Here is a 22629-nt window from a genome sequence, read left to right as displayed (position 1 = left end):
TATTCAATCAGTTGCTGTTTAAGAACCATATGTTAAATTAAGTCAACATTCTGAGATGAAGTTTGAACATTATAGAATATATTTTCATTATGAAAAATTAACATTTAAAGTATCATCATGTTTAAGAAATTTTGGAGAAAACTAAATCTGAAGAAAGGTTTTTTTTTTAGGGTACCTGAAATTACTATTACATGGCGCCAAATAGTACCATTTTCAATGATGCCTCAAAGATATTTTACTTCAAAGTCGATTTTTGAGTCAATTTGACCCTTTGTGACAATGGAGGGTTAATGAAGTCTTACTCTGGTTTAATTATTAAATTATGTTAATTGAAATATACATTGTTGTTCGTCAAATAGTGTATAAAAGAACAGAAAATAATTTTGTAATTAGAAGATGATATTGTTATAATTTCGTTTCTTTCTGTATATTCTGAACTTTCACTTAACAGTAAATTTATACTTCCCTATATAAAGTAGTAGCATCACACAAGAGAAGTAGTAGAAATTAGAAATTTCGAGGACTCGATTCACTCATGCAAATAAATATTTCGTAACAGTGAGTTTATAGCTACAATCTCTAGGTCACAACTAGGGAAATAAATTCACTTTATATTAAAGCGTAGAAACATTTCGAATCTATGTTCAAACGTGCACTAGATAAAATAAATTTCTGTATAGCAAAAATGCGGAAATTAAAACCTTTCTAAAATCATCTCACGGGATCATTTTATTCAGTTTCATTTTATTAGCTTTCTAAACCCAACATAATAGAAACATCGATTATGCGTTCGTTATATTTCATTCCTAGATACACATAATTTATTGCTCAATTAATCACATCTGAAGTTTCACGCGGTAGCTATCTATCAAAAGAAATAAATACCCGCAACAGCCGTTAAACCTTCACAGTATTCAACTTCCTCTTGCCTGAATAATGGAAAACGATCTACAAGCGGTACAATTAACACATTTGTGATCCACACGATAGTGACTCATTCATTTCAGTAAAAGTTCCCAGCATCCACGCGCCAGGTTATGAAATTTGTTTCTCTCTATCGTCTTTACTCGTTGTCTCAATTTCTCACAGTTAAACGTTACTTAAGAAACGATTTTGTTCTATTTTATCGTATTCGAAAGCGGTTGGGGCTTAATTTCATGATAATGTCGGGTCCATAGAAGGAAGTGAAACGTTAGAACTGTGTTACAAAGGAGGGCCGAGGCGGATTGTTATTTGCAAACCATGGGCCAGTTTATACAAAGTAACGGGACACAGCCGGAAACACAGTGCGGTAATGTTTTATCGAACAAAACGATATCGCGTACGAATTCTCTTCCGCGTGCGACGTCCTCCACCGTCGGTTTCCATCGGCTCGCGGAGAAAGACGGATTGTCCAGGAAGACTTTACTTTCTAACGGATCCCATTACCGTTACTGCATCGTTGCGTTCCTCTCTACCGCAAGAGAAGGGAATGGGAAACCATTCTTGCAACGAATAATTTATTCACCATCGAATCTGTTTCCAGATCATCCTTGTCGCCCTGATTTCGACAGCGCTCGCGCAGAAATACAGTGCGCAGCGGCCCGCTCGAACAGCCCAAGCGCAAATTAAATACGACGATCCTAGTGGTGAGTCTGAAATTTAATTTGCATAATACACCATGCGGATAATATTATTATCTGTAGAAAGGTGTCGTGCTGATTAGTGTACACTGTTCGAAACAATTAAAGGTAGGCACTTTTTGGAAAAAATGTTCTATTCTTTTTCAATACAGAGTGAAAGAAAAGGGTTCGTAACTACTAGGGTAGATAGTATTCGCCAAATGGAGAGAAAAGGTCTTAATAAACATGGGTCGAAAAATTAAGATTTTTAGACGCGTCAACAGTTTCCTGTTTCGGTTGAAACGGGTAACTTTCTTTCGGTTATCTTCTGTAACCAAGAAAAGAAGAGAAATAATAAGGGAATTCGTTGTTTACATACAATATGATAGCTCCCGAAGCAAGAAAGTCAGTCAAACCGAAACAAAGAATTGTTTATAATTTTGAAAATAATAGTTTTCCGAACCATGGTTTTTAGGGTCTGGGTTAGGTACTAAGTACTATCTGCCCTAGAAGTTATGAATCCATTTTTTTATCACTCTGTATACAAGCAAAATGTATGGTACATCAAATTCCTTGGTAATGGCATTTTCTATGGGATCCCACGTTAGTGTAATTTCGTTTAAGAATACTCAGTGTGATAGTAACACGACAAACATCTTTCCAGGCCTAAAAGTCAACTGGAAGCTATTCGCTCCCCAAAACCAATGGCGTGCTCACCTGGAAAACTCGCATCGTACCCAGCGAGGCCAGAATGAGTACGTTCATCCTCAGCAATCAGTGCAGAGACCGCAACAATCCCAATTGGTGCAACCTGACTTCGACCAGGCACACTACAAGTCGTACCAGCACGCTCAACTAGCAGAGCCAGATCCAAACCAGTACAAAGGATATTCGCAAGGTCATGCAGTCCAAGCAGACCCTAATCAGTACAGAGGATATTCGCAAGGTCAAATAGTCCAGGCAGATCCTAATCAGTACAAAGGATATTCACAAGGTCAAGTAGTCCAGGCAGATCCTAATCAGTACAAAGGATATTCTCAAGGTCAAGTACTCCAAGCAGAGGCGCAACCAGAGCCACAACAGATCCAATACAAAGCGTATCAACAAGCTCAAGCTCCAGTACAGGCACAACCGGACCCTGTCCAGGTCCAATACAAAGCGTATCCACAGGCTCAGGTTCCAGTAGAAACGCGACCGGACCCTAATCAATTGCAATATAAACCACTATCAAATGCACCGTCTCACGTGAAACAGTTACTATTCAATCACTTCAAGCCCCAACGTCCTTACGTAGACCCATCTGCCTTCCTGCAGACAACGAACTACGCTATACCACAGCAAGTTGATCAGCAACCAGCCAATGCTGAATTATCTCATTACGGGCAACTGTCAGAGAATTATGAACAATCGGAGCAACAGAAGATCAGGCGAGAGTACTCCGACAGAGGACTCCAAGGAAGAATTGTATACAAAGACGATTATCAACAGCCAGAACAACAGCAGTCACCAGAGGTTCAGTACGTACCGGTGCCGATCGAGAAATTACCTATCCCACCTCCATCGAAACTGACTTTTGATAAGAATATGCCACCTGAGATCCAGCAGCTGTTGCAGTTCCAAGCTCAGATACCGTACGATGTTATAGCGAACAGCATCAGCTACAAACCGAAATCGCTGTTCGTCCCCAAACCCCTTCCGCCTGATACACCTGGGCCGTATCAGTATCGCAGTAAGGTTTATTACGTGAACAATGATCAGTACGAACCGGAGTACGAGACGTCCAAGCCCGTCCAAGAGGACCAAAGGCACTGAAGAGAAATTGAAGATACTTTGAATTGAGAACTGGATTTATGTTGTACCTAGGGATATGTTGAGGGCCGAGTGAACTGAGGTGAGGAATTGACTGAGAGATATGAACAGCGATTTGAAGGTCGATGTTGGACTATATGTTAGGTTGGTGCATATGAAATGTTTTTCATTCGATTAAGGTTCAAGGATAGATTGTTCCTTCGATTTGTTGTATAGAATTTAAAAAATTTTTCAGATTAAGTATTCTTGACTTTCTAATTGTCTGTTAATTGATTTTTTACTGGTTAAATATTCTTGACTCCTATTGCGATGAATTCACACTTTCCAAAAGATTTCAGAGTTAATGTTTAATTTTTGGAGATTAAGCGATTCTTTAACTGTTTGATATTTGATTTTATAATTACTATCCTCGTACTCCTGTCATTCTATGACGAATTCGTAGTGTCCAAAGGCGTTTTGTTTGTCTCAACCTAATATTGCAATTTTGTTTGAATCTTATTTATATTAAGTTCTATAGCGGATATGAAAATTAGAAATTGTAGTTATTGCTATTAAGGATTGACCAAACAAATCGATGATTCTTTTGATTGGTTGATGGTATTCGTGAACTGCTTTTTAATTTACTTGATTCTCTGATGTTTCTGCCATTGGGAATAAGGTATATTAAAAAATTAGAATGTCCTACTTATAGTTACCTAAAATTTTATAATTCAGTTCACTTGTAGTAAAAGTAAAAGTGTCATGCTTAAATCCTTAACAGTCCGCACGAAGTAGCGAAATTGACAATTTATACTTCTCGTCTGATATGCGGGGAAGATAGTTTTATAACTTCTGGTTGTTTTTTATTTCAAATAGTTTTATATTTTTTTACATTAGCTGACATTAGCATAAGTTTTCCTTTACTCCTTCTGCAGCTTTAAATGGGCATAAATACTTGTTATTCTTTCCGATTTACGTAATAATTACAATATTGAACATTGTTTTTGTACCATCAATTTCGTCGAACAGGTTTCTACGATAAATACTTCATTTGAAACCGTTAATTTGTACTTAACTTATATTTAAACGTGCGGATATTTATGCAAAATCGCACGTTGCCACATGTGTTTATAAAAACCGAAAGAAAATAGAAATATACATTGTTCTTTGAAAGTTTTTTACTACATTCACAATAGAACAAAAACGTTATCAGTTAATTATTTTATTTCACGAAGTAAATACATAAAATCAGCAATTTACATGAGCCAAATTAATTTAGCTTTGTTACTATATCAGTTACATGTATTCAGCGTCACAGCCACAATTACAATTTTCTGTTTATACAAAATTGCTAATAAATTCATCTGTTGATAAAAATGCGAGAGAACGCGTTTGCAATAAATTCGTGGTACTTTCTATTAAAACCAAATAAATTATTCAAGTGGTTTGCGTAGCGAGAATCATTTTCTATTTCCATGAGACCATTCCCCTCACGTTAGCCCAGACGAGTGGAGACGGTGGTGAACGGAACTTCCGACGTAAAAGTAACTCGATCGAGTGGTTACGAAATGGTTATCGATCTGTCGATCACCGCTTCCGAGGTGAATTCAATTAAACCGCAGCCGGATGAAGAACGCATCGAGGGTATTTCGTGATCCGTTTAAACCAACACGGCTAAATAGATCTCTTCTTATTAAGTCTGGTTAGAAAGTAAGATGGTTGGAAACCTTTCTAATAAAGACACGATCGGTTTTGTGAAAAAAAGCAATATGGCGCCGGTTGATCATCGACAGACGGAAAGTACCTAACTATATTTACTTATTTTGTTTCCCGATGTGATATCCGTTAGAAAAGTTGATGATATCTTGTCAGGAACTTGTCAAGGCTTACAGGTCGATATAGTTTCTGATACAGCGTTTGGAAATAATGGTGTGCAATTCTCTGCTAGAGACCGGTTCGTTTTAATTACGAGGAGAAGAGGAAATGCCTGAGCGATTGCAGATCGAAAGTGTTTTTAACTAAGTACACGACGATTTTATGGTGGTAGATGTTTATTACGACGATTTTTAGTAGAATTTATCGAACTTCTACGAAGTCGTAGTGTGTGACGAATTTTGTGGTAATAATGCGCTTTTCTTGTGTTGGCTAGAGTGGGTAGTTTCCACGTGGGCGGAAGTAATGGTGGATTTAGAATGAAGATACTAGGTGAATTTGTTTGAAATATAATAGGAAATCAAATTATGTTTGGAAATGAGTTAATCTGGGAGGAGAGAACTTTTGAAACATTTTTATATTCTAATTAAGATACAGATTTCGTAAGGAGAAGGTAGGGTAATAAGGATTCGTGCAAGGATTAGAATCTTACGTGGAATTGAATGTACTGTAATTATAACATTAATACAACTCTTATGTCGATATCACTAAATTCCATAAAATTACAACTATTTCTTCTATGTACTAATAACAAAAATTTCGAAGGAAGCATAACTATATTATGGACTTCCGTAACGTTTCACTTTTCTATTTTAGAAATCAATGAATAAAAATTAATGAATGTCCGTAATTAACAGTCTACCATATTTACTTCAATAAATATAACTAGAACACAGTTATTACAAAATAATCACAAAGAGTTCAAAAGTTCAATTGCCATAAGTTTAAGGAAAATAAAAATTTCATTTCATTATTTCAGTGTATACAACTAGTTATAATTATTTCTAACTTGTACTTCTGTTAAAATTCAAGAAAATTGAATTATTTTTGTAATCAGGTTTCAATAATTTTTACATATAACATTAAATATTTATGTAATGATTAAAAAATACAAAGTATTGCATGTTAAGATTGAAAAAATTATTGAATCTTCGTCATTTTTCAAGTATTTCATCACTAAATAAGATTTATAATATTATAACTCCATTTTTCCTTAAATAGTACACTGAATGATGCTGTAAATCAAGTTAATATGTCGAAGGAAGAAAATTATTTCTACACAAATGTGTACGCATGAAGGTAATAATTTCTAAACAATAGATAAGTGGTAGTAGAAAGAATACTAAATAACATCTTATAGTCTACTTTCATCCACTTAAATAATTAAGGCAACAAATAAATTCACTTTTCATGGTATACCTAATGCACTGCTCAAGGCAATTAAGGGATTACTAGTATATGCGGTCCACTTGCGCGATTTAACCGATGAAAACGGAACAAATGCCACAAGTTGCATAGATTGGCATCTTTTTTAAATGATATTAGTACCTCAAAATCATATTTTCATAATTTATATTTGTATCTTTAACTATACATCGTATGTACGATCACAGCGGTTGCAATATACACTCCTGTAATTATTTTGAACAAGAAGAACACATGTAATAAAAAAGAGCATAGAGTTCATTCTATCAAATAATTTTTCTTCCCAATCTTATCAGTAGGTGCAATATCTACAAGAATTTTCTGATTCTGAAACATAACTGTTTAAGTGAATCAGTTGCTAATTGTTTTACTATTTTTAACACAGAACTATAAACTTCCACATCTGTATGACTTTGAAATCCTATTTATCGATTAAGTGGAACGATTTCAAACATATCCAATTAGTAATTATCTAATGCACATAACATCCGATCATCGTCCATGCTCTCAATAAGTAGAAACAGTAAGCGATGGGCAGACGCGACAGACACGTCATATTCAATAGCTCGTCTATCTGACGAATACGTATTCAAATTTAATTTTCTCAAAAACGAAGCATAATATGAATAAGTTTTCTTATACATTTTTGGATCATTTTAACACAAAGAATAATTTCATCTCTTGGTACGATCGTTATAACTACACCATATAAATGGAATCATCATTTCGTGGCAAGACCATCTTGCGTCATATTCCATTCACGTTACAGAGGCCATCGATGACTCACGTTATAAGTATACTATGAAACTATAAATGGTTATAAGTAGAATGCGGACGTTTATACAAATATCAATTTCTGTGGAGTAGTTCATAAAGATTGAAGTCAAATACAACTTCATTTACTAAATTAAAGTCCCCTATAAGACTCAACAGAAAATAAAAATCTCCGTAAACTTCATTAATTAACATGTTGATTGCCAAAGTGAAAAAAACCGCAGCCAGGCATACTTTATTATGTTTTTAAGACATAAATCGTCGAAAATATACGAATTTAGTTAATAGTTGCTGTTGGTCTTGTATGAAATTACACTGATTTTACGCAAAAATTTCGTAACGCTTTTAAATAATTTAGCTTCTTTACAATGTGCATGTCACCCATATTTGGGTGATGTAGCACTGAACGTGCTAAAAGTACTGCGTTGAATTTTAGACAATTTTGTATGCGATGAATGCATAAAATCCGCAGTCAGTTTATAATACACACCGCATCATGTACGTAAGAATGGAAATATCAATTTTATTAATGCAAAGGTGTGGCGTACATTGAATAACAAAGTTAATACTTTAATTGAATAATTAGAACTAATTAATACTACGAGGTTCTGTATCATCAATACAAATGGTTAGTGATTAGAATGAAAAGATTTAAGCTACCGATGACCCACGCAGTATAGATCCTATTGACGAAGATTTTTATATTAAAAATCTATTGTCGTAAGGGAAATTGCAGGAACTGTCCATTTTTATGAGTTTCAGAACGGAAGCAACATTTCTCTGAACAAGGAAGACCGTGTAAATTGATCCAGTGGCCTTCACGCATTCTGCACCGATTCGCGTTGTTCTTCGCAATCGCGATTATGCACACGCTTGCACTTTATCGCGGTGCAACTTTCGTTTCTGCGTCGCTTGTTTGCACAAATGTATAATTCACTGCGACTTCTTGGAGTTCACCGAACTGCCATTGAAATATCGTTGAATATTGATAGGCAAGTATCTTGTTTCCAAAGTGTCTTCACTACTTTTGCTCCAGAAAGTCATAATCTAACAGAAAACTATACATATAATTTCATTAAAATTGGCATTTTGGTATTTAGAATTAAAATTGGCTTACAAATTATTTTCAGTGATTTATAGTTAAAAAATTAGGGTATATTTTTAACATTATCTTCAGAGTAGACAGGCATCTTCTTTAGTGCTCATGAATGGTTATTTTAAGCTATAAATACTATACACACTGTGAGTTAATTTCAAGAATACAATACCATATTGCTCCTTTGCTGCAACAATGACATAACTCAAAATACGTAGTTAGTTATGAATATCGAAAAAACGGTTGATGTTTGTATATTTTATCGGTTGAATTCTGTAAGAGAATTTCCAAAACTTACCACGTCAGGACAGTCATTTTAATATGATGTTCGTACAAAATTATATCGATCAAAACATTCAAAAAAATTTTCCTAAAATCGTGAATTTTTAGTTATGTATGTCGTTACTGCAGCAAATGAGTGATGTATGCAATACATTTCTATAAAAACAGGTTTATTATGTTTCATACGTCCTTTTTTGTATAAATTATTTTTTTCGCTTATGTTGATGGTCCTTCATTTGTAGGTTATTTTAATATTCGGTGTTATAATTTGTAATAATTTTTGGTCACCTTAAAATCGTTAAACATAATTAATTGAAGTTGGTAACTCATCCACAAAAGCGTGTTGTTTCAGATAGACTTTACTACAATAAAAGCCCTTCAGGCTAAGGCAAACCTTAATCTTAATCATTGAAATTTTACAGTTCCAAAACGATATTTATTATCTTACCATTGAAATATTCATTTAAAAATATGTGTACAATATCTTTTGAAATAGCAAATACTTAATAAATAAAATAATTGTTCTCCATTTGGATAGTAAACTTTATAGCAGACGTTTGAAGCAAAAATTTACAGCAAATGAAAATTTTATTTTTATATTAGTGGTGATTGTCAATTTCTTTTCGGTATGTCTTGTATACTTGAACTGTAAGAAATAAACTTAAGTGAAAGACAATATACATACATATGTAAGTAGAACAGAGATATGATTCCAGAAAGAAAGGGGATGCGCGTGAATTGTTTCACTTATGAAAGTTGTGCATAGTTTCATTTTAAGAAATCAACAGCTGTTTGCATGTAAATTGAGTTATATTATCATAGAAGCAGCAGTTTATTCTCTAACGCGGAGATGAATTATTTCTGGCCGAGCATGATGTTGCATAAGATTTTACGGCACTTGTTTCTTATGAGCATCCACTTTCTTCTCAAGTCTTTGAACGAATATAATGTCGCGTCTTTCCAGTAAATATTTTAATGATAACAAATTGCTTACAGGAAGTTTGAATGTTTATACAAGATTCCTAAGCAGTTAGAAATGTTTGCTAAATTAAAAAAAGATTAATCTTATTTTAAGTAATTCACAAAATGTATATCAAAAGCGTTTAGGTTTATGGTTCTAATTTGAATATATTTATTTTCCTACACATTCGTCTATTTAATACTTTGATGAATTATTTCATTGTTTACTGGTAAAAATATGAATATACTATATTTTTATTCACTTTTTCAATAGTACTATACCGAAAAAAGTCTTTTTCAATAAGGTACCTGTCCTTTACAGTTTGTTCGAAATTTTAAATAAATTTGCAGCTTTGAAAAATAAATTTAGACTTAATCACTTCAGTAAAATAGTGTTTTATTAATCGAAGTTCAATTATTTACCTATATTTTGAATATGTGTAATCCTTAATTATGTACATATACAAGGTGTCCAATTTTAATATATGTATAAATACGAATTACTTGTAAACTACCCGTTGTATGAAAGAATGATCTCAGAAAGGAATTTAATGATTTTAAGAAAGACATAAACAGATGTAATCGATTTTTCTGTAGATGGATGCGTTGAGGTTATATGAAGGTGACATACTTTTTGTTAAATGGAATCGTATTATTTTTAATATATTAGTCGATGCTCTTTACTTTAGATGCACAAGTATCAAGGTAATTATGTCGGAAAACCTAATATTTTCTTATCTTACATAAAAAGCTTCAACGATTAATGTATTAAAAATTATTTGATTTCATTTAAGAAAACGCATGTCACCTCCAAGCGTCCATCTGTAGACAAACTAATTACACCAAATTATGTCCCAACGAAACTATTCAATTCCTATTGGAACCATTTTTTTATAGATCGGGTAGTTAACGAGTAATTCGCATTTACAGATTAAAATTGGACACCCTGTATATCATATGTATGGTTTTTACCATTAATTATCCACGAGAAGAATAACTAGTTACACTACGTATACACGAATAAAATAATAAAAATCAAGTCTAGTAAATAGTTCAGTGATTATTAAAACATTATAAACTTAATTTTTACAGACCAAGATTCTAAGTCACGTCTTGTATTCTAAATTATAGAAATTTTATTTAACACGTGTAATCAACTTTTCGTTTTCTAAATATCACTTTATATTTTCAGTTTGTTTATCTTCTTATTTATCCTTTATAATTTGCCCTTCAAGAAAACTTGTATTAGAAAATTTATGAATATAGTTATAACACCTGTTCGCTACATTTCAAATTGTTAGTCACTGCTTTCTATTTGTGCAGTCTGTTTATCGATAATTTTTTAAGAGCCGCTTACGTTTCTATTATTCTTTGGTAAGTATTACCTACGTTCAGTGTGTACATAGATGGATTAATTGATGCGCGCGGTCATTGCACAGTAACCTTTGAATAGTATCCTCTTGGGAAACGTATCTCTGAATCGCATTCCACGACGATGCCCGCAACATTTTCCGAGGATGCAATCGTATACACTTCTGTCGAGTAAGGTGAAACTACGGTATGTAAACTCACATTGAGCTGCGCTCTGTAGTGTACCAATTACATTCTGACATGTATTTAATAACAAACATGCATTAATGAAGCGCAATTTACTGAAATACCATTAACGAGAATTCGAAGGAAACAAAATCAATTCAGGAACTAGTGAACTACCTAGAACATTTCAAATTATACAGTCAATAGTAAATTTATTTAAACGTGTTATTATAAGAGTCGTTAATAACCAAAGCTAGTAGTTGATATGGTCATAAATAACAGAGAAAGGAAAATAAAAGTACTTTTACCTTTGTCGAATACTTTAATCATTATATTGATAATATAATAATAGCAGTTAAAAATAATGTTTTTTAAGGTGCTATTCAGAATTTGTTTCTTGTAATGTTGTATGTTGTAATATATTCTTGGTATCGACTTTAAAATATTTTTCAATTTTTTAAAATTGATTTTTGTAGCATGAAACTTAGAATAATTTTATTTTTGTGTGATTCCTGAAATTATTGTATATCTCGTAAATGGCCCTGTTACGGAGAAAATCGATCTTGAATATTTATCCGGCATACTTGAAGTCGTGTTTGTAGTGAGTAGAAAGAGTATCCTATTGCGAGACAAATATGATTCTCTCGCAATAGGAGCTTTATATTCAATAATTTAGTTCTACCTTTTGGATTTACATTTAAAATCTACTGTCCTAGTTTTAATTGTAAATTTTACCATATTGCGTACATTTACTAACAGGAAATACTTTAAACAAATTTTCTATTATGTTTGCGTTTGTAAGCGTTTCTGTATGCATATTCATGTTATTAATAAATAATTCGTTACTAATAAGCATATTACAAGTTTTATTCATTTACGCTTATTTTCTTGTAGATCATTCATAATCTACCAGCATGATTGATAGATCATGGGTGTAGTAACAAAATTTCATAATAAAGCATAATTATTCTGATTACTGAGGATTAATAAATTCAGATGAAGATGTAATTTTTAGAAATTATCGTGTCCTTTCTGCAGTTGTTAAGTAGTACTGACACCAATAAAATTGTAATTGCTAACTGTATCTGCTAGTCAATAATAGTTAAACAGTTGCTAATTGTAAACACGTAATAGAAATTGAGTTGATAAAATTAGTGAACATTAAGATATTTACTAACTTCTAAATACACGATACGTATAAATCTATAAACGAATAGTAAAATCATCGGGGGTTATTATTAGCAAAACTGTGCAAATTATTTATTAGAATTGAATATTCATGGTAAACGCATACAAAACATATGTCTGCCTGATAGAAGTAATTATGTCAATAATCTTGATTTCGGATTTTATGCATTTACTCCAAATGTAAATATAAAAAACAATATGATACAAATTTTATGGAAGATTAGTAAAGGCTACAACTTATCCAGAATCTACAAAAATCTGAATAAAGGGCATGTATTCGACTTATAGTTTTATACATTAATCTATGAAAACATAAGTCATCATAAACATTCGTAATCTAGATGTAACTTTCTATTCACATATAAAACATAAATAACAATTATGATCATTAGTGAAGTTTTTATAAATTCTGTTTAATCGTAAATCATCGAAACTCTTGATTAGAGAAATAAGTTGATGTTCCATTATATTTTATAAAATAGTTTTCAAATAATTACATAAATTTATATAAACATTTATCGTCTACTACCTACTTCTGAAGTATAAATATAGTGCAGATAATTATTTCAGAATTTTACTTTCCTTCAATGATAATTGTTTTTCTTACGTATGTAAGTACACTGTAAGTACCTATAGTTAGATTAATTCACTAATTAATCAATTACATTATATTCCTGAGATATAAATGCAATTTTGAACACGTAGGGTTACCACTACCCTTACAATAATTGCAAAATATGTTCAACCACTACATTTAGTAACCATTACAAAGTTCAACCACTTACAAATGAACTGTAGTAGACAACATCAACTACATAAAATTATTAGGTATAATACTGTACAGATCGGTATTAGGATCAGCCATACAAGGTGATAAAAAAAAGGGTTCATAATTTCTAAGGTAGATAGTACTCGCCGAATGATGAAAAAGAGTCCTCATAAACTTGGGTCAGAAAATAAATATTTTCTAAGTTATAAACAACTTCTTGTTTCGGTTAAAGCGATTGACTTTCTCCCTTCGGGAGTTAAGTATCGTACCGTATGGAAATAATGAGAAAATTGTAAAAAAAATAATAGAAATTGTTGAAAATCTTCTATACCCAGGAAAAGAGGAAACCATAACGTAATTCATTGTTTCCATATGGTACGATAACTTTCGAAGCGAGAATATCACTCGCTTTAACTGAAACAAAAAGTTGTTCGAAACTTTGAAAATATTACTTTTTTGATCCATGTTTATTAGAACTTTTTTTTATTATACGGTGAGTATTATCTACTCTAAAAGTTGTGAACTGTTTTTTGAATCATTCTGTATATTATCTGTTCGCAGCCGAAACTAACTCCGCGTTTTCAATTTTTTCAAATTTTAGTACCACGGCACTTGATTGGCGTTTAACTTTTTATATCGTCACCCGAGTTTTTAACTGTTCTAACTACATTTTTCTACAAACTTTAGTTAATTAATCTACGTGCGTCTCATTGGTCCAAAGAATACAAGTTCTCCATCTTCCAAATCCTAACTCCGAAACTCTGAAAATTCTTTTTTCTTAATTCTTGTATCTCCAAATACTAACAACAATTAAAAATTTATGTTGATAATAAGAGAAAATTTTGTTAAATATTATAATAAATAGCTACTCAGTAGATGATATTATAGTCTGTTTGATTATTTCACTACTTTCCAGCTTCTATAATATTAAACTTCTCACACTTCAAACTCTGTTTTCTCAGTTTAGAAACTAGTGCAGATAAAACACTTAAGAACTAGATCGACGATATATGAAGTAAATTTCTTTGATCTTTTCTTTTAAGAAGTCAATCACTCTGGAAAATGAACGACCAGTATTTCCCACAAACTTAACAATTTCCATTAATTATGTTCAATTTTGCTGGCAATAACTGTGAACAGCCACGGACAATAACATCACGAAATGAGAAAAAAATTGTTCTATAGAACGTTGCTAGCTACGCTGATAATATGGACGGCCTATGGAGGTGGCATAAGAAGTCACATCCCCGTCGCCGAAAGGCGCCTTTTACGTGGCCGCCTATAAAGTTGTTCCGGTGACGGCGCGGCCGCCTCAGAAACACTCCACCCTTGAACGCAACGAGCAGCCAGCTTTCTCACCATGAATTTGTTCGTAAGTAAATTTTCCATATCCTATGCAAATTACCGCCATTTTCTCGTTTATTTCGTCACCGGCGCCGTTTCGCCTTTCTTCAGCCGTTTCTTACGCGGACGTTTCGCTCCATCTTTTATCTCGCGCGGCGTTGTCTTTGAAACAGTCGACGAAGCGTATCAATGGGAAAATCGGAACTGGATAAGTAGGTACTTGGTGCACAGAAAGTGACATATATAATGAAACTAGACGCGTCTCGCGTGCAGTTGATTGCTATAGGATGTCACACATACTCTTGAATTTTCCCAGTTAATTAGCGGACGCGTTTGTGGATTAATTAAACGAGGGAAAGCATTTGAACAGGGCAAAACTTGGATTGAAATTAGGTTCCGTTGTGTTGGTATATTATGATTATAGAAGTAAATTTGTCGTGACATTACTTAGTGGTATAATAAATTATATGCTTGTATATTCTACTGATATTACGGAATGGAATTAAAGGTAAATCTGACTTTAGTTTATTGTAGTAACTTAGACGTGACGTTATTTTGTGATACAAGAAATTATACTAGTAATTATACTAACATATTCTAGTAATGTATGGCAATGGAATTGTAGGTAATTCGGATTTTAATCTATCGTAGTAATTTGGTCGTGATATTATTTTGTGATACTGGAAATTATATTTGCACATTCTAGTGATGTTACTAAATAGAAGTAAGAGTAATTCCGATCTTAGTTTATTCTTTCAGAATCATTGTGTTGGAAGTAGGATAACGAGTCAAGATCGGAAATGAAATCATAAATTTATTATTTCGATTCTAAGTTTTGAGTTGTTTCTTATGAGTGGAGATATACAAAGCTGTGCATTTAATTTTATTGTTAACCAACGTTTCAACGTGTATTTCAGTTGCCACGTGATGGGGATTTTTTTAGCGAGTGTAGTACATTTAATATCATATAGGAGAAATTATTGTTGTAATAATATTATTTGCTTGTTTTACTTTTTCTTAATATTTCTAATTTGAGGGTAAGCGAAATTTATGAAATAACTTGAATATTCAAATAAATAGGCCAAGTAACTATCCTTACGAAGTACTTTCATTTTTTTGCTATAGATATATAGTTGCAAATAATAGTTTGTTCAAGATCTGTGTAGATTAGTTTCATTGTTTGCCTACAATGGAATAGCGTAGTAGAATTTGAAATATTACACTTTCATGTTCTGGAAGTACATATAAATAGATCCGACATGATCAGAGCTCTAATCACGCTTCGTCTAATTGATCTGTGTAGTCGATTGTAGATGCGAGACTGAAAAACGAGATAACGATCTAGATCAATCCTATTTAAACTTGCTGAAAGAAATTCAACTCTTATTCTATTTCTATGATCATAGTTCACGAACAAAAAGGTCGTATAAAATTGTAACTATCGGTTCTACACGCTGTAATAAATTTCACATATTGGAAGCAGGAGAAAGCTAAGGAATAATATTTGCAAGAAACTAAAATTATCGTAACCATTATTGTAAAATCAATGTTCGTAAAAGAAAGAGTTTTTGAAAACACTTTAACTATTCTAGTTTGTTTTAAATAATTATGACACATTTCATCAGATAAGCTTTCTTTTAAACATAAATAAATAATCTTGTTAAATCGTTTATCCAACGTTTGATACACTATGAAAGAAAATGCATAAATTATAATCCTGATATGAATTAATTTATCGAATTGTTGTCAAGACAATTAAGTTATTTTGATAGTCTTTCTTGACACAGTAATAAATTTGAGAAGTTTTAGAAAAATGAAGAGTCAAATTCCAGTTTTACTTTCAACTGAAAGACAAACATATTGCATTCGTCGTACTTTGTTTACCATATTATAACTTATTGGGGTTTATTAAGGAAATTTTTATAATAATGAAACAACAAATAACTTTCAGTAGTTTCTTCAGTTTCGAATTATTTTCTGTGAATGAAGTAATTTGAAACAATTTTACTCTATATTTTCCACTTATTTCTGCATATAAAATGATATTCTATTTGGTTGTATCACCCGTCTTAACCCACCCTTTGTAATAAATAGTAATTTCATAGTTTCGTTTTTTTGTTTCCCTTTGAGATTCTATAATTAAAATTTTTAACAAAAAGTAACGTGAATAAATAAAATGGAAAGGATTAAAGGAATCAAGATTTTCTTTCAACTATTAAGTGGAGTATATAACGTTTTAATTTCTTCTGCTTCATAAAAAAAAACTGTTGTAACCAGTAGTGTACAATTATTTCGAATAATTTTTATTCTCTGTTTAGTATAATTGAACCAATTGTTAGTATAATTTCCCTATATCGGCTAACATACGTAGAAACGAAAAGTGGAATACATACGTATCTATATCGTGATGGTGAAAGTGTAGACTTTCTTCCGCTTCCAACTGAAAATGCTGTAAGACGTGTTCCCTTTTTTTATTTTATAACTTATTACGAGTAGAGGATATTATATTACTAGTGTCATAAAATATGTCAGACGTTTTCCATTTTGTGGATAAAATTTTAGAATATTTTTAGTTTGATTTTCAAGTACTATGTGTGATAATTCATATAATACAGCCTGTATTATAAAAATATAATTCATTATATTGAATGTCGTTAAGTCTAAATATTAATGGTTTAGACATATCTGTATATCATTAAGCAAAGAAGTGTGGATACAGTTATTTCATCAGTTCAAAGAAACAGCAAAAATAATACCTTCTTAATGCGCCCTATATATGTCAAAGTTACTAATGTGACTAGTTAAACTATAAATTCGTATGCAATTATAGTAGTTAATGAAATAAGCTGCCTTATTAGTGGTCATGCTTATTGATTATTTACATTGATTTTCTGCTACTAAGTGTGACAAATTAATAAATATGCAGCGAGGAATTTGTTAGAAGTAAAAATGTCTTGTACATTTGTCTATTCAGTATTCAATGTATCGTTAAATTAATTACTATAGATTTAGTAACGTTATAATGTTATTCAATGAAGCACCAAATATGTTGGGTGTATATTTAACAAGATGAAAACATATTTTATAATGTTAAGTTAATTGAATAAACTGCGGTTAACAGTTTTTAGAATAAATGCAAATTTTGGTAAAGGGATCAATGAAACATTAATTGCGAAGAGAATGAAAAATCGAAAATCGTTCAATACTGGAATTATCAAAGCACTTAAAGTGATGTATTCGTAAAGTCATAAAAGTTGTTAAAACGGTATAACTAGACTGCACATTTTATGAATTTATCTCAAATATAAATGAACAAAACGCAATATAGTTATAATTTTCGTCAAGATTAGCCTCAATTGCAATTTACGTTGAACTTAACAAAACCGATAATTAAGGAAACAAATAAGTTCACTACATTAATCCATAAAAATTTTAATTTGCATAAAATTCCGTAGTCTAGTTACAACACAGTATTTTCTACTATTTTTCATAGCTATTATTGTGATATACCCAGAATTTCTACAGTTAATACAATTTCGTGCTAAAATCCGCCTTTAAAACAGAACACCTCTTTCAAAATTGGACCAAGTGACTTCAGTTTCTTTGTGAACTTCGAAGGATTAGTGTACTAAATGATGTGTTAACAAAATGTTGAAAAAGTTGCAATTGGTCGGAATCGCGAAGAAAATAGTAAAGGTCTCTTTTTGCGACTTTTTTATCTGAGATTGTAATGAATATTTAACAAATACATTGCTTAGATTTGTGTTAGTTACATGCATGCTGAAAATTTCATCGAAATCGGTTTACGTTGTTATGAGATACAAACGGTTAAAAATGTTGAAAATCGCAGTTTTTCGCGACTTTTGACCTACAACTGTAGTAAAGCTAAAGATTCTTACATCTTTCGATGTCTCTTACTCGTTTCTGCATTAACCGATTTCAATAAAAATTGCAGGTATACATATAACTGACATAAATCTTCGAAATGTATTTATTAAATTTTCATTACAGTCTCAGACAAAAAAAGTTGTAAGAAACTACATTAACTATTTTCGTCGACATTCTGAAAAGTAGCAAATTTTTCAAAATTTTTTTAATACATCATTTCGTAAACTACTCCTTTTAACTTCACAAAGAATTCTCAAGTCACTTTTTCTAATTTGAAAGAGTTGTTCTGTTTTAAAGGGTGTACGAATACTTTTTTTACTGTACAATTTTTTCTGATATCATGGTAGAAAAAAAATTGTATTTTAAACAGCTGTATCCTTCCTTAACTGGTAAATCGAAATAATTCGAATAATTCTATTAAAATCGAGTTCAAGTGAAATCCACATCGATCTTTAAGACTTTGTTCTCGAATCGTTAATAATCCGTGTAACGATCGATTTTTTCTTCACGTCTGTCGTTACGGTAGACACTTCTAGATAACTCGTACCCGTAACTCGGTACGTTTTTTTCCCGTCTTGTTATAATCGAACCAGGCGTGTCTTGTCGGTTAATTTATATTTCACTTTCTACCGGTGAGCGTGTAATTCCTACGATGGTGTGTGCTCGATCGTTGCACTCGCGGCGGCGGCGGCTTAGTCCCGGTTTCCAGATAGGTTTCGTTCCTTTTTCTTGCGGCCCGATTGCTGGAATGTTCGGGTAGGTAAGGGGCTCCCTCGGCGTCACCTTTTCCCGATTACGGAAACTGCGTTTGCCTGATCGAAGACGGGGAAACTTTCCCCGTCGAAACTAGAATTGCATCAACGTGAAATCCAATTAAAAAGCGTTCGGTTTGCTCCACTTGCCGAAGATCCGTTCGTCGTTTGTATAATCAAATAACGAAATTTAAATGAACTATTCCATCGAATGACCAGAGAATATTTTTATCCTTTGTGAAAATTCAGAAGTGTTCAGTATTCGTTGCTGTTTCTAAAAATTCTTACGCTTGAAACGTGTATCTTTAATGTAGGAATATGTATTCGATTTTTACATTGTTATTACTGTTAATAGACAAACTTCATACATAAAGGGTGTCACCGAAATTGTTGTACAACCGGCTGGGTGGTGATTCTGCATGAAAAAATAAGTCAAAAGAAAAGAATATTATTTTTTCATTTAAGGCTTCTTTTTGGAAAGAAATTAGTTTGAAGATTCATCTAAATCACGTGTATTTGTGCTGACAGTATGTAGAAACGACTTAAAATGAAGAGTCGTGCTAGCCAAGTCCTATTTTATTGTCCGTGTATCCAATAAATTTTCAAATTCGAATATTTTAACAACGAAGCATCACCTGAAAAAATTTTCTTTTTTTTTTTACTTTTTCTACATGTAGAATCACCACCTTGTAGGTTGTAATACGATTTTGGGGACACGCTGTATACACAATAAACGAAAATCTAATTACTTTCCTCTATTTGTATTTCATGATCTGAATGTTTTTTTTGAAATAATAATTTTTGTGTTTTATAGCATTTAACATTTGTTTTTACCTATTAGGTATACCAATAAGAAATCCACTATTTGTTGACGAAATCGATATTCGTTTGTATAGAAGTCAAGGACCTATACTGTTTAATTTATATTCATAGTGATTTTCGTTAGCTTACAATTTCAAAAATAGTGGATTACTATTTGGTACACCTGATACAATCTATGCAAGTAAAGGTGAAACGTTCTTAATCTATATGAAAGCAGCATTTCTGTTTCCTTTACTTGCCTACGATGGATATATTATTTATTAATGAATTAATCGAATCATTTGTAAAAGGTGTGAAATGTAACGAAAATCAATTTTTAAAAAACTCTTTTGTCTTAAATAACTAGTAAAGAAAAATATGCAAATTAATTATAATATTGTTGCACTTCTTTTTAGAATTGAAGAGTTTAAAATAAAAAAACACTCAGTATAAATTGTACATTATTAATGTTACAGAAGGGAAATCTGTAATGGTTTTCATTTGCTATACTATTTTAACGCCGAGTATTCAGTTCACACGCTCCTTACTTAACTATAAAGATATACAATAATGTAAGATAAGAACTTATTTCCTTATATTCCTTTTTAAATCCATATAATTCAGTGTATCAACTATCTTCCTAACATAAGTAGATGATATAACGAGCATGCAATGTCATGTATTAAACTCTAATAGATTTAAATGGTTTCTTGCAAGGTAGGATCTATTATATGATCGATGAAAGGAACAGATCAGTCTTCATTGGATTCATTTAATTACCTTAATTAGCTTCGACAAACATACACGTAACAGTTACAAGCAACTGTTCTTCGGAACTTTACAATTACAAGAATTATGTAACAAAGTATATAGACACATATATTATTGAATTATACAGGGCTATGAAATAATATTTTTACAATCACTGGGCAAAGCGGTTACTTCACTTATTTACAATAAATATAGAAACTTCTATAGATAGACAGTATAAATATATAAAATGTATTGTAACCTTACCTTTTTTCTTAGAGAATTTTGAAAAATGAGCTTCCCACCTGCTGATTCTGCTATTTTTTTTTAAATAAACCAAATCTTTTGTTGAAATCTTAAATATGAAGTTGGTTAAGTCTATACGTATCAAAATAATATTTTTGTAAAAATGTCCATTACTGCTATATTTATAAAATGTGAAATTATTAGGTGTACGAATAAGCGATCCATTGTTCCTTTTTAATGAAATGGCAACATCGTTTCAATTTGAAACATCTTTCTGTCTTTTTCTTATTTGAAAAATGGCGGCGAGTGTTGAACAACTGAGGCACATATCGTACCCCCGCGAGATAAGTGTCACAAGTCAACAATTGTCAATTTTCATTTTATCGTATAAAATATCTTCCAATACGTAGTTCCATCGTCCAGAAAAATGTCACAAGTTGAAGTGCAATTCTTCAAGCCACATGGTGCTACTCTTACTTTGTTTAATACATGAAGTGCTACGTGAATGAATCAGTTTCTTTACAGTCTCCTGAAAAATTACACGTTTTCGACTTGTGATACTTTTCTTGCAGGCGTATGATATCATTGAGGTATATATAATAGGATTCTGATTTCTTCGAAAATAAGAATTGTGAAATCCTCATTGGTATATTTAAACTTAACTATTTCCGATGATTAACAACCTAGTCAATTCGTGACTTGTACTTGTAACTTTCCCCTACAGCTAAGTTGAACCGCTTTAGAGATGCAGTTCCATATAAACGCGTTCAGCACAAAGTAGTATGTAGTGTATGTAGGTACGTAATCGTAGCTGTTCCAGGATCAAGTTCTACTGCATTAGATAATACTGTGATCGAAATCCAGTACCTAATATGTAATAGGACGCTGAAAGTTTGTTAGGAACTGCACATCCATTCCATTTTATTATTCCTACAGCTATTATCTAAAGGAATGTAATGATCATAATATTTATGTTGACGTTATTCTAAATTATTGACATTGATATTTACTAGAAGCAATTAAGTACTACAAGTACTGAATGAAACTTAGCGGTACGTATACATTATTCATAGATAATGATTCGTTTCTTCAATGTAATGCCACGAACATTATTACGAATTTACGAACATTATTTTACTTTTACCTGATGTAATAATTAAAATATACAAATGTTAGCTTCTGTCTAGTCGTCTTGTATAAACTGACTAATTAACTGCAGTTCTGGACCCCAGAGCCAGAGTGTATTAAGTCAACATTAAAAAAAAAAATGACATTTTACGTTTCCTGTATGAAATTTCTCATTTTTTCCGATGGTCAAAATCATTTTGCTCTAGGTCGGTTAGTTTTTAATATAATGGTGTAAAAATGATATCAAGTCCATATCTTGTTTCAAGCCAAACAGTGTAATGTTCACCATTTATAAATATGCAGACCTGTTTTAAATCTATTTAATAGTTCGAAGATACAAATTGTTTCTCGTTCAGTTCTTACGGAACGGTTCTAAAATTACAAGGTTTTTGCATCTTTGATTTGATCTACTCTAAAGTTCGAAGAGTGTGACTTAATACACTCCGGCTCTGGAGTCCAGAGTTTATTTGCAAACTTCATTGTCATAACAACACTTTTATTCTTTTTGGAATAATGTAGATGTTGTGAGCAAATGAACAATACATTATAAAGTAGTACATAACTAATAGTAATTTAGGTTCACCGTCC

General features: G+C 31.9%; 1 protein-coding gene across 1 annotated transcript; it reads left to right on the top strand.

Moving 5' to 3' along the window:
• The first annotated feature begins 936 nt into the window (after window positions 1–936).
• LOC107192762 (mediator of RNA polymerase II transcription subunit 15-like) lies at window positions 937–3413 on the top strand. Its single transcript, XM_015582094.1, has 3 exons — window positions 937–957; window positions 1526–1628; window positions 2266–3413. The coding sequence occupies exons 1-3, from the start codon at window positions 937–939 to the stop codon at window positions 3411–3413; spliced, it is 1272 nt and encodes a 423-aa protein (XP_015437580.1).
• Window positions 3414–22629: the final 19216 nt, after the last annotated feature.

The sequence above is a fragment of the Dufourea novaeangliae genome, unplaced genomic scaffold (genome assembly GCF_001272555.1).
Source record: "Dufourea novaeangliae isolate 0120121106 unplaced genomic scaffold, ASM127255v1 scaffold418, whole genome shotgun sequence".
In the NCBI taxonomy this organism is placed as follows: Eukaryota; Metazoa; Arthropoda; class Insecta; order Hymenoptera; family Halictidae; genus Dufourea; species Dufourea novaeangliae.
Note: the sequence above shows the minus strand (reverse complement) of the source record. Positions and strands in the feature narration are given on the sequence as shown.

Coding starts and splice junctions, on each gene's coding strand:
- LOC107192762 (XM_015582094.1), top strand. CDS start 937: ATGGAAAACGATCTACAAGCG. Junction 958..1,525: donor TGGAAAACGATCTACAAGCG/GTACAATTAACA, acceptor ATCTGTTTCCAG/ATCATCCTTGTCGCCCTGAT. Junction 1,629..2,265: donor TAAATACGACGATCCTAGTG/GTGAGTCTGAAA, acceptor ACATCTTTCCAG/GCCTAAAAGTCAACTGGAAG.